Here is a 13309-nt window from a genome sequence, read left to right on the forward strand (position 1 = left end):
TAGAATAGAACAGTACAGCACAGAACAGGCCCTTCGGCCCTCGATGTTGTGCCGAGCAATGATCTCCCTACTCAAACCCTATACCCTATCCACCCTATACCCGTAACCCTTAACCTTACTTTTAGGACACTAAGGGCAATTTAGCATGGCCAATCCACCTAACCCGCACATCTTTGGACTGTGGGAGGAAACCGGAGCACCCGGAGGAAACCCACGCACACACGGGGAGGACGTGCAGACTCTACACAGACAGTGACCCAGCTGGGAATCGAACCTGGGACCCTGGAGCTGTGAAGCATTTATGCTAACCACCAAGCTACCGTGCTCCCCTGTAGATCATTGTAGATCATAATTGATTTTAATTATAAACAGGTGGAGGGCATTCATTGTGGTTTCACTTGAGAAATACTGAATTCTATTCTGGCATGTTTGAGATAGGAGATGTATGCTTGCAATATTATACTCTGTAAATAAATATAAGACTGGTTAAAGATTGATTCCAGTGTAATCCTTTGCAAACTGGCTATCTAGATTTGAACATATTAGAATATGCAATATTACTGTTTAAACCTTGAAGAAATGCTTCATTATATGCTCCCATTTCAATGGTAAGGAACAAAATCTAGTTTCTCAAAACTGTTGGTAGTGTGGATGAGCAGAGGGATCTCGGTGTCCATGTACATAGATCCCTGAAAGTTGCCACCCAGGTTGATAGGGTTGTGAAGAAGGCCTATGGTGTGTTGGCCTTTATTGGTAGAGGGATTGAGTTCCGGAGCCATGAGGTCATGATGCAGCTGTACCAAACTCTGGTACGGCCGCATTTGGAGTATTGCGTACAGTTCTGGTCGCCTCATTATAGGAAGGACGTGGAAGCTTTGGAACGGGTGCAGAGGAGATTTACCAGGATGTTGCCTGGTATGGAGGGAAAATCTTATGAGGAAAGGCTGATGGACTTGAGGTTGTTTTCGTTAGAGAGAAGAAGGTTAAGAGGTGACTTAATCGAGGCATACAAAATGATCAGAGGGTTAGATAGGGTGGACAGCGAGAGCCTTCTCCCGCGGATGGAGGTGGCTAGCACGAGGGGACATAGCCTTAAATTGAGGGGTAATAGATATAGGACAGAGGTCAGAGGTGGGTTTTTTACGCAAAGAGTGGTGAGGCCGTGGAATGCCCTACCTGCAACAGTAGTGAACTCGCCAACATTGAGGGCATTTAAAAATTTATTGGATAAGCATATGGATGATAAGGGCATAGTGTAGGTTAGATGGCCTTTAGTTTTTTTTTTCCATGTCGGTGCAACATCGAGGGCCGAAGGGCCTGTACTGCGCTGTATCGTTCTATGTTCTATGTTCTATGTTCTATGTTGGTTGAGTAACTCCTTTCCGGTTAGTTCTTCTGCTTCACCACTGTTCACTGGCTTTCAACAACTCCAATTAATAATTATCTGGAACACAGTAGCTGGAATTCTCCAGCCATTGCAATTCACCTTTCTCGCCGGCAGCCCACTCCCACCCACGGGTTTCACAGCTGTGGACGTGGTTACGATGGGAAAACCCACTGACAAGCAGCGGGAAAATAGAATCCCGCCGCCAGCGAAAGCGCACCTCCGAGATGCACGCGGCTGGGGGAACGGATAATCCAGCTCAATTTTTGTAAAAGGTATTGTTGTCAGCATTCCAGTTTTAAGGGATTATGGAATAAAAACAGAAAATTCTAAATATCCAGTAGGTCGAGCAACGTCTTTGATTTCTCCATCCACAGATCCTGCCAGACTCACCGAGTATTCCCACAATTTCTGTTTTCTTTAGCTTTCCATCAGCCAAGACATTTTGGTTTCATGTTAAGGGATTATGCGCTGTTTTAGTTATTTGTCCTCTAAACTTGCCTCTGGTATGTTCAATTCAACAATCCTGTGATAAAGTATCCACATTATATAATTACAACCTTAATAGCAGAGATAATTCAATCCCACACTGCAATTTCAAAATACTGACATCTCAAAAATTACCTTTAGTCCTCGTGCTCGAAATGTTACATATATCTAAAAATGGTCCTTTGTATCTAAAGCAACTTTGATAGGGGTGAACCAGGCCTATTGATGTTTGCTTCTGACAGTCTTTCTATTATCTGTTCGTACAGTGAAATAAACTACAGATTGCTTGGCTTTGATTTTTAAGTCCTGCATATCGGGTCAGACTGAGTTCTGCTTTGTTTGATATTCCTTGTTCCCAGTTCATACTTAACATGACCCTATGTTTGTGCACTTCTCAGGGCTCATAAAAATGCACTTTTATCAGTTATCTTGCAAACTCTGAGTTTAAAAAATATTCTTGTCTTGAAACTATTGTATGTTGGATTGGAAATGTTATTTTCTTATTGAAGGATCTGCATTATGAGTACAGCTACAGCATTGGCAATTCAGCTGAAACTGTTGTGTATGATGGAAGGGACCATGAGTATTACTTTAATTTGCCTGCTGGTGAAGCAACTGATGGATATAAATGTAAGTACCATCTAAACAACAGCTTCCAATTACATTGGACATTTGATGTAAACAGTGTGTTAAGGTGCTGAGATCCATAGATGGTGAAGGCATGGATGAGAATTCAGCAGGGAATGCAGGCCTATTGCATATGTTGTAAATCAATGGTCTGGATTATGAGAGTTTGAAACTCAGCTTTGGGTAAAGTAGGATCCTAAGGTTGTACATTTTCTGAGTGAATATCTGGAGGAAGGATGGGTGGTAGTTAAAGTATTAAATATAACCTTTCTAAAATTAAACATTGTCATCTTCTAAACTTCCCCTAAAGGGGATATTGGCTCATTCAATGTATTTGAGATATAAACAACAGGAATAAACAATAGGAATAGCAAGTTCAGTTGTGGAAAAATCTATCTGCAAATTAATCTCTTCATTCATGATCATTGAAGGAGAATTTCTTGCCTTTTGAATTGATAGTTTATAGTATTAAATTCTACATTAGAACTACTATTTGTGGGCAATTCAAATTTGATGTGGTTTAGTTAAGAATCTGAGACCACAACGAGAGCAAGTTGATTGTGTTTCATACTCGTTTTCTTGTGGATTCCCACTATTTTATCCCGTACCAATTCTGGTGCTGCTACTGGTCTTCATGTTGCCTTCTTTAACAATGGTTGAATTTGGCAAATGGAACTTCAAATTGTCGAGATCAGTTTTCCTTTTCATTTTCCACTTCTCATTTCCCAGAATGGCCATGATTAAGAGTTTGATGTTTGAACAATCAAGGGTGCAACCTCTTGTACTTTACTTTAATTCATTCACGGTTTGACTCTTTAAAAAAAAAGGCACTCAGTTAGAGGGTCATTATGCACGGGCAACAAATGCTACCCTTGCCTGCGACGCCCACACGCCATGAAAGAATAAAGAAAAACAAGTAATGATTGCATTACTGTGCTGCCCTGTCTTTAAACCTTAATTACCATAATTAACATTACTTGAATTAACATGGGTGTGGCTGTAAAGGGCAGCATTTACTTTCCATCAGTAATTGCCCTCGAGAAGCTGGTGGTTAGATACCTTCCTGTCTTAGTAGTTTGCCAAGCCATTTCAGGGGGTAGTTAATAATCAGCCAGATTTCTGTGGGTCTGGAGTCAAATGTAAGACTGACCTGGAAAACGGAGGTAGATTCTTTCCCAAAATGACAATAGTGAACCAGATAGGGTTTTCACAACAAACTGTTCATTCACTGTCACAATTATTAACATAAACTTTTTATTCCAAAGCTTATTTATTTTAATTGGATTTAAATTCCCCAGCTGCCTGGGTAGAATTTGAAGTGTGGACTTCCGGAAAGCCACATGTTCGGCAGCTCTTTTAAGGGCCCCCAGCGGTACTTGCTCGACAGTTCCCGACGCGGGAAGGTGTCTGCAGCGGATCCCCAGTGGTCTATGGTCCTGACCAGGAGTGGGGCCAGCAAAATAGCGGTGGCAGCGCCCAAGAAAAAGCGGGGGAAGAGAATCAAGATGGCGGCCGGCGGAGGCCTCGAGGAATGGAGGCAGTGGGCGCAGGTGCAGCAGGACACTCTCCAGCGATGTTTTCAGGAGCTAAAGGTGGAGCTGCTAGACTCGCTGAAGGCGAATGCGGACAAGCTGATGGCGACGCAGGAGGCCCAGGGGGTGGAGATCCGGGAGCTCCAACAACAAGCCTCCGAAAGAGAGGATGAGGCCGCGGCCCTCGCGGTAAAGGTGGAGATGCGGTTCGAGGCGATGGAGAACCAGTCGAGGCGGAAACATTTGCGGATCCTAGGCCTCACGGAGGGGCTGGAGGGGTCAGACCTGGGGGCCTATGTGATTGTTTTGTGGAACTCGCTGATGGGAGCTGGGTCCTTCCAGGGGCCCCTGGAGCTGGAGGGGACCCACAGAATACTGGCCAGGAGGCCCAAGCCGAATGAGCCACCACGGGCGGTGCTGGTGCGGTTTTTTGGGGGCTAAGACAGGTGTGCTAGATGCTTGGGGAGCCCAGCGAACCACGCCCATATGTTTTGGGCATGCTCAGCGCTGGGGGTGTTCTGGAAGGGGGTAGCAAGGACGGTGTCGAGGGTGGTAGGATCCAGGGTCAAGCCAGGCTGGGGACTCGCAATCTTTGGGGTTGCAGTGGAGCCAGGAGTGCAGGAGGCGAGAGAGGCCGGTGTTCTGGCCTTTGCGTCCCTAGTAGCCTGGATTTTGCTTCAATGGAAGGATGCGAGGCCCCCAAGTGTGGAGGCCTGGATCAATGATATGGCGGGGTTCATCAAATTGGATAGGGTGAAATTTGCCCTGAGGGGATCAGTACAGGGGTTCTTTAGGCGGTGGCAGCCTTTCCTGGACTTCCTGGCACAACGGTAGGAAAATAGGCCGGTAGCAGCAGCAACCCGGGGAGAGGGGGTGAGGAAGGGGGGGGGAGGAGGGGAGGGGACGGGGGAGGGAGGAGGGGAGGGGACGAGGGGAAGGGGACGGGAGGGAGGGAGTGAGGAGGGGAGGGGACGGAGGAGGAGGGGAGGAGGAGGGGGAGGGGAGGGGGGGGTTGTTTCGGGGGAAGGGAGTATATGTGTTTATTGAATATGCGGGTGTTTATCTATTTCTTCTTTTTGTAGTTACGGGGGGGGGGGGTTGGTTTGGGGGTTGGTGTGTTTTTCTTTTTGTTGTTGTTAATACTGATTTCTTGTTATTGTTATTTTCTGTTTTTGATATGTTTTGGAAAATCTCAATAAAAATTATTTTAAAAAAGAATTGAAGTGTGCCTGTTACAAGTCCAGTAACCAAACACGAATGATACAACAAATTCATTCAACAATATCATGCTTAGTTTCACTCTGTTGTATTGCTGTATCACACTGCACATAATGAATTGGTTTAAAATCTCTTTGTTCATATTTCTTTACTTTTTTAGTGACAATCAATACTGTGATTACCGATTTACTTGGATCCAAAACTAAGCCATGTTCAGTCACTCCAGTTGTTTTACCAAGCATTAAAACAGATGAAGAACTGTGAGTGAATGAATCCAGTCTGAAGAGTGGATCTTGTTTCCAATCCCACTGATTGGTTTTAATTTTGAAACCGGGCAAATGAAGTGATGCATGTCAGGATTTAGCATTAGTGCTACAAAGCATTATAAAGCAATTTTATTCAAAAACAACTATCAGCAATTTATATTTTTTGTTTTATTAAATTAGAAGTGTACTGATAAATAATTTGACTAAATTATGTCATATTATATTATGCATTACAGAAGTTAAGTGAGGTGTGTATATAACAATGAAAGATATTCTGAGTACAGGGTAACCCTTTTCTCTCTCACTTCAGGTACACCCAGGGCCTTCAGAACCTTTCAATTATCATGTTGTTGGGAAACCAAAAGAAACAAAAAATACATCCTATTGTTACGCCAGGGTGCTTCATCGTCTCCATAAAGAGGGAGGTAGCACAAGGAGTTCCAGTCACTGACCAGAAATGCATAATAACAAACTCTTTGGCAGTCTAACTATATCCAGTCAGGTATGGATTAAGCTTGAATTGTGTCTTCCAATGAAACTAATTCCTCAGAGTAATGTTAATTATGGTAATTAAGGTTTAAAGACAGGGCAGCACAGTAATGCAACCGTTACTTGTTTTTCTTTATTATTTCATGGGATGTGGGCGTCACAGGCAAGGGCAGCATTTGTTGCCCGTCCCTAATTGCCCTTCAACCGAGTGGCACTTTTTTCTTAAAAGAGTCAACCACATTGCTGTGGATCTGGAGTCACATGTACGCCAGACTAGGTAAGGACAGCAGAGTTCCTTCCTTAAAGGACATTCGTGACCTAGATGGGTTTTTATGACAATCAACAATGGTTTCATGATCATTAGACTTTTAATTCCAGATTTTTATTTAATTCAAATTTCACCATCTGCCATGGCAGGATTTGAACCTGGTTCCCAGAGCATTATCCTGGGTCTCTGGATTACTAATCCAGCGACAATAACACTACGCCATCACCTCCCCAGCAATTTAATTCATATTTTAAAATAAAATTTCTATTGCTTTATCTTGAATTATGCAATTTATGATGGGAACTGTTGAGAAGTTGTGCAATGTGCTTCATGCCTCAGTTGTAGAAGATGAACCCTATTTGCAACTTTTTTGTCACCTATCTACTATTTGTCCACTGTTTTGTTCATTATTAAATGCTGTTCTTCATCCCTATCGTCAGTTTAATACATTATTCGGGTTTGTTTTTTTGCAGAATACTAAACTGCCACTCTTATAAGTTCTCTTTAATGGGGAAAAACTATATGTTGAATAAAGTTAGATGTAATTTTTGTATTGGTATTGATTATAAATCCCAATTTGCATTATAAATACAAAAATGGCAAAAGAATGTCTGAAGAGTCAGGCCATTTAGAGACCGTAAAATTGGAAGTAAATTCCTTTTCATGTGAGTTCTTCTAATTGTCTCATGTAGTTTTGAAATAACTGCAGATGCTATGGTCATGAGCTATCGACCTATGAAGCCGATAAGCCTTGCGAGTGAATGCTCATACGCCTCGCGAGATCTAAGAGATCTTGTGAGGCATTGTGATCTATATCCTGCTGACAAGGGCGGGGATCCTTATTTGCATATTTAAGTGTGCGGTTAAGCTCACTTAAATAAGTTTGCGCTCGACTTACTCAAGGCACAGGATCGAATGTCCTCACCTCGGAAATCCCGAGCCGGTGCCATTTTGTACTGGTTGCCACAAACGTGGACCAGGCACACCAACACTTGTGGGGCAGGGGGTTCTCTCAGGTGATCGGGGGGGGGGGGCACGGGTGGTCGGGCTCTAGGCAGGGTGGTACCCTGTCACCTCCAATACCACCGGCACTGCCAGCCAGACACCCTGGCAGTGCCACCTGGGTGCCCAGGTGATGGCTGGCGGGGGCACTGCCAGGGTGCCAGACTGGCAGTGCTAATGTGCCCAGGTGGCATCTTGCCCATGCTGGGGGGTCAGTCCTGTGGGTACGCTTATGAGGTGGGATGTGGGGGTTCGAAGACCCCTTAGGAGACCATGGTCCTTTACCTATTCAGAGGGCAGGGCATCATTTATAAATGACGTCCAATATCTTCCTGCACTGATGAGCTGAGCCGAGGCACAGAAATGAAGCAAAGTCCCATTTAATAGTGGGGTTATTCTCAGAGCTGAAGGTGCCGGGAAACACCCAGCTAAACGTGCCCAAAACGGAACACTGTTTCATTTCCATTAAATTGTGTCCAATGAAAATTTTCTGAATGTGTTTGTTGGTTTTTGCAAATGGTGACGGTTGAGGTTTAGTTTACAGTTGATAGCTTTTGTACAATCTTGATTTTCTTTTTTTGTTCCAGAGAGATTTGATGGAAACTGTATCTGTATTGCATAACCTTGTTAATGTAACCAATGAGGTAAAGGAAATTTCATCCACTTAACAATGTGTTGATCAAATAAAAATTGTTTTCTCCAATTTATTCTTCTAACCTCCACCTCTGTAACATTACCTGGCATCACGCCTGCCTCACCTGCGGCTGAAACCTTCATTCATGCTATCTTTACTTCTACTCTTTAATTAGACTATTTGAGTGAACTGCTGGCTGATCTCCTACATTCTACCCTCCTTAAACTTGATGTCAATCCAAAACTCCTTTACCTATTCTTAACTCACATCATACCCCATTCCCTGTGTTTGTTGACTGGGCTATGACTGCCCTTCCTCAATTTGGCCTCTTGAGCATCCCCAATTTTAATCACTCTGTCATTGATGACTGCACCTTCAGTTGCCACAGCCCCAAACTCATTGAACTAACCTTGCCACACCTCTGTACAACTCTACCTATGCATTATGGGATGTGGGCATCGTTGGCTATGTCAGCATTTATCCCCTATCCCTAATTGCCCTTGAGAAGGTGGTGGTGAGCTGCTTTCTTGAACTGCTGCAGTCTATGTGCTGTGGGTACAGGCACAGTGCTGTAAGGATGCAGTTCAAGGATTTTCACCCAGCGACAGTGAAGAAACAGCGATAGAGTTCCAAGTCAGAATGGCGTGTGGCTTGGAGTGAATCTCCAGGTGATGATGTTCCCATGTGTCTGATGACCTTGTACTTCAAGATGATAGAGGCCATGGGTTTGTATGGAGCCTTGGTGAGTTCCTGCAGTGCATCTTGTAGACGGTACACACTGCTGCCAATGTGCATCAGTGGTGGAGGGAGTGAATGTTTGTGGAACGGATGCTGTTCAAGCAGGCTGTTTTTTTCTGGATGGTGGCAAGTTTCTTCCGGTGTTGTTGGAGCGCATTCACACAGGCAAGTGAAGGGGCATTCTGTCATTCTCCTGATTGTGTCTTTTGGATAGTAGATAGGCTTTGGGACTCAGGAAGTGAGTTACTCGCAGCAAGATTCCTGTCCTCTGACCTGCCTCTTATAACCACATGGCTAGTCCAGTTCAAGTTTCTGGTCAATGATAATTCCAAGGATATTGATAATGAGAGATTCAGCGACGGCAATGTTGTCAAATGCCAAAGGAAATGGTTGGAGTTTGTTATGTTGAGGATGATCATGTTCTGTTCCAGTATTGAGGACATCGGTCGAGTGTTGAACAAATACTTCACATCCGTCTTCACTCAAGAGAGTGAGAATGGAGATATGGAACGCCTGGAGAGAGACCTGCGAGGTTTTTGAGCAATGACACGGGAGTGACAGGTATTGGAGGTGTTGCAGACTTAAATGTGGACAAATCTCCAGGTCTGAATGAATTGTTGCCCAGGCTGTTGTGGGAGCGGAGGGAGCAGATTGTAGGATTCTGATCCAATTTTTAATTCCTCTGGCCATGGGGGAGATGCCAGAGGACTGGGGAACAGATAATATCGTTTGACTATTTATGAAGGGTTGTAGAGAAAAGTCAGGAAACTACAGACCTGTGAGTCTCACGTTAGTGTACCGAAACTATTACAGAAAATTCTGAAGGAAATAATCTATCTCCACTGGAGAGGCAAGGTTTCATTAGGGATAGTCAGCATGACTTTGTCAGAGAGGAGGTCAAGCAAATATGATTCACTTTATTAATGCGGCGACCAGGTGTGTAGATTAGGGGTAGTGCCGTTGATGTAGTTTGTATGTTTGACAAGGTCCCACAAGGGAGACTTCGAAAGAAGGCAAATGCACATGGGTGCAAGGTAATTTGATAAGGTGGATTCAAAATCGGCTTAACTGTAGGAGATAGAGGTGTGATGACAGAAGACTGCTTTAGTTACTGAAAGCTAATGTCCTGCGCTGTAACACAGGATCTGTTGCTGGGTCCACTTTATTTGGCATTTATATAAATGGCATAGATTGTGTGATTGGATCAGTAAAATTGTGGATATCGCAAAGATTGCCTGGGTGGTTAACAGTGAGGTTGAGTGCATGTGTGTACAGGAAGATATAGACGGATGGTCATATGGGAAGATACATGCAGATGGAATTCGATCCTGAAAAGTCTAAGGTGATACACATTGAAAGGAGTAGTTTGACAAAGATGTATTAACAAGGGGTGGCATGGTAGCGCAGTGGTTAGCACTGTTGCTTCACAACACCAGGGTCCCAGGTTCGATTCTGGCTTGGGTCACTGGCTGTGTAGAGACTGCACATTCACCCCGTGCCTGCGTGGGATTCCTCTGGGTGCTCCGGTTTCCTCCCACAAGTCCCAAAAGATGTGCTTGATAGGTGAATTGGACATTCTGAATTCCCCCTCCGTGTAGCCAAACAGGTGCCGGAGTGTGGTGACTAGGGGCTTTCACTGTAACTTCAATGCAGTGCTAATGTAAACCTACTTGTGACAATAATAAAGATTATTATTATCAATGAACGGCATGACACTGGGAATTTCGGAGGAACAATTGGACCTTGGTGTTTTTGTCCATAGATCTCTGAAGGTGGAAAGGCAGTTAAATAGGTTCGTGAAAAAAACATATGGGACACTTAACTTTACCTTATCAATTGAGGCATAGATTATAAAAGCAGGGAGCTCATGTTGGAGTTGTATCGAACTTTGGTGAGGCCACAGCTGGTCACCACATTACCGGAAGGATGTGATTGCACTTGAGGGTGTGCAGAGGAGATTCACCAGGATATTGACCAGGTTGGAACATTTTAAGTTATGAAGAGAGGTTGTATAGGCTTGGGTTGTTTTCATTGGAGCAGAGAAGACTGAGAGGCGACCTGATCAAGTTGTGCAAGATGATGAGGGGCATGGACAGGTGAATAGGAAGTAGCTGTTCCCCTTAGTTGAAGGGTCACTTATGATGGGCACAAGTTCAAGATGAGGGTCAGGAGGTTTCGGGGGATTTGGAGGAATATCTTTTTTTACCCAGAGAGTGATGATGGTCTGGAATGCACTGCCTGGGAGGGTGATAGAGGCGGGTTGCCTCAGATCCTTTTAAAAGTATCTGGATGAGCACTGGATAAAATTCAAGGCTATGGGCCTGTGGTGTTTTTCACATGTTGGTGCAGATTTGATGGGCCGAAGGGCATCTTCTGCATTGTGTGGTTCTGTGATTCTGAGTCACCAATAGCGCTGAACATTCTGCAGTCATCAATGAACAGTCCCACTTCTGACCTTAGGTTGGAAGGAAGGTTTTTTATGAAGCAGCAGCTTAAGATGGTTGGCCTGGGACACTCTCCTGAGGAAACCCCTGCAATGATGCCTTGAACTGAGATGATCAACCTTCGGCTACCAAAACCATCTTCTTTGTACTGATCTAACCAGGGAAGCATTTTCCCCCCATTCTCATTAACTCTAACTTGCTGAAGCTGCTTGATGCCCCATTCGGTCAAATACTGTCTTGATGTCAAGTGCCACAACTCTAACCCCAAACCAATTCTAGCATCCTAATTTTGTGTCAGCTGAAATCAGTTCATTCATCATATTGCCAAGTTTCAAACTGAAAGTCTGGTTCAGCTAAATCATAGACAATATATATGCTCAACATTGGAGAAGCCTGTGTGTTAAACATTGTGCTGAATTTAATATTTACTGTGCTGTCATGTAGCTACTTAACTAACTGGTAAATTGAGGTGAGGAAGAGCACTTTGAGCCTTAATAATTTTATGATTGGCGACAGATATTTGCCTGTTGTTTCCGTTATTAATGATTTCATAAAATAATTAGATAATATTTGTCACCGTGTAATGAAATTTAACTATTTAGATAGAATTTGTTCTCAAAAATGTAAAAGTGATGATATTAAGTGTTTGCTCTTGAATTTAAGAATACCTTTTTGATTTAAAATATTAAAGGTAACTTTGAAAAGTGCGCTAATTGTAACAAGAACAATTAAAGACATGATCAAGCTTTTTAAAGAATCTGGAGAATTCAGAATGCATGAAGAATTAGTGAAGAAAATCATCATTGTAGTGGCTGATGTAATGGGAGTAACTGATAACAGCACAGCAAAGTCAAAACGCTTGTTATTTGAAGGTCTAAAAACAACAACTGAACTATTATTGGTAAGATCTTTAGTAAATTCTACAAGATTCCTCATAGAGATATGAACTATTATTGGTACAATCTTTAGTAAGTACTGCAAGATTCTTCACAGTGATATGAACTATTATTGGTAAGATCTTTAGTAAGTACTGCAAGATTCTTCATAGGGATATGAACTAAGATCTTTAGTAATTACTGTACGATTCTTCAGAGGTAGAGTAATTGAGAATTGAAAAACAACTAGTTTTCTTCATTATTTGTATGTTTTATGCTCAGTGCTAGCACGTACTGCAATTAGATTTTCCAAATGATCAATCCTCTTCTCATAATAAACTCTCTGACAATTGCCCTATTATTTATTGTGTTAAAACGTGAAGTCATAGTTCATTTGCTTTTTCTTCTCAGAGTAAGATTTAATTAAGTTGCAGACAGTTGCACTGGAAGAATATATATATTGCCAGTCAATTGGCAGTGTTACCAATTAAATTGTTTTATTTTTATTGGATATTGCAAGATTGTTCTCCTGTGTAATACATGTTTGATCATTCTGTTTCTTTCTTCCAAACTAAATTCATAGAATCAATAGGAATTTATTATTTTAGAAAAATATTCTAAAATGAGAAGATAGCATCTCAGAATATATTCCATTGGCATATATGACGTTTGCAAAACATCCACAACGTGAATATTGGGCAATTTCAGCTCCCAGGGTACTGACAATTCGGCTATTACAAAAATTTATAACTGATACATTGAAATCTACTGCTTTAAAGTTCAAAAGTATGTGAAATTACTTCTAAAAAAATTTAAGGAAATGTTAATGAAGCTGAAGTAGAAATTAGTTTAGTCAACTAAGAGCAAAGGCAGCAGTGTGGTCAAGTAGGCATGTTGAGAGGAGTGTTTTAAGGATGAGAGGAAGCTGTAATACTTTGTTTTGACAGCTGAACCTATGATGAATCGTTGGCTGAGTTCAAAAACGACTGAACCACTTAGTTTAGGAATAAAACAGAAAATGCTGGATAAACTCAGCAGATCTGGCAGCATCTATGAAAGTAACAGAGCTAACTTTCAAGTAATTCTTCCCGTACCAGCCTCCCCGAACAGCGCCGGAATGTGGCGACTAGAGGCTTTTCACAGTAACTTCATTTGAAGCCTACTTGTGACAATAAGCGATTCTCGTTTCATTTCAAGTCCATATGGCTCTTCTACAGAAGAGGGATAAGCAATGTGATGAATTGTATTGCTGGAGGTGGGGTGGGGCAGAATGGACGGTTAGGGATAGATCGGAGCTAAGGAGAGATTGGCAAACATGTCATGGACACAAGACAAAGGGAGTG

General features: G+C 42.7%; 1 protein-coding gene across 1 annotated transcript in view; it reads left to right on the forward strand.

Annotated features, from left to right (window-relative positions):
- The window catches only part of LOC119965687 (polycystic kidney disease protein 1-like 1), a 289484-nt gene that overhangs the window by 93102 nt on the left and 183073 nt on the right, over nt 1–13309 (forward strand). The window contains exons 18-22 of the mRNA XM_038796448.1: nt 2383–2503; nt 5411–5510; nt 5827–5998; nt 7863–7919; nt 11783–11992. Of these exons, the coding sequence (XP_038652376.1) occupies nt 2383–2503; nt 5411–5510; nt 5827–5998; nt 7863–7919; nt 11783–11992 (660 nt within the window). The remainder of the gene's footprint in view (nt 1–2382; nt 2504–5410; nt 5511–5826; nt 5999–7862; nt 7920–11782; nt 11993–13309) is intronic.

Source organism: Scyliorhinus canicula, chromosome 5 (genome assembly GCF_902713615.1).
Source record: "Scyliorhinus canicula chromosome 5, sScyCan1.1, whole genome shotgun sequence".
In the NCBI taxonomy this organism is placed as follows: Eukaryota; Metazoa; Chordata; class Chondrichthyes; order Carcharhiniformes; family Scyliorhinidae; genus Scyliorhinus; species Scyliorhinus canicula.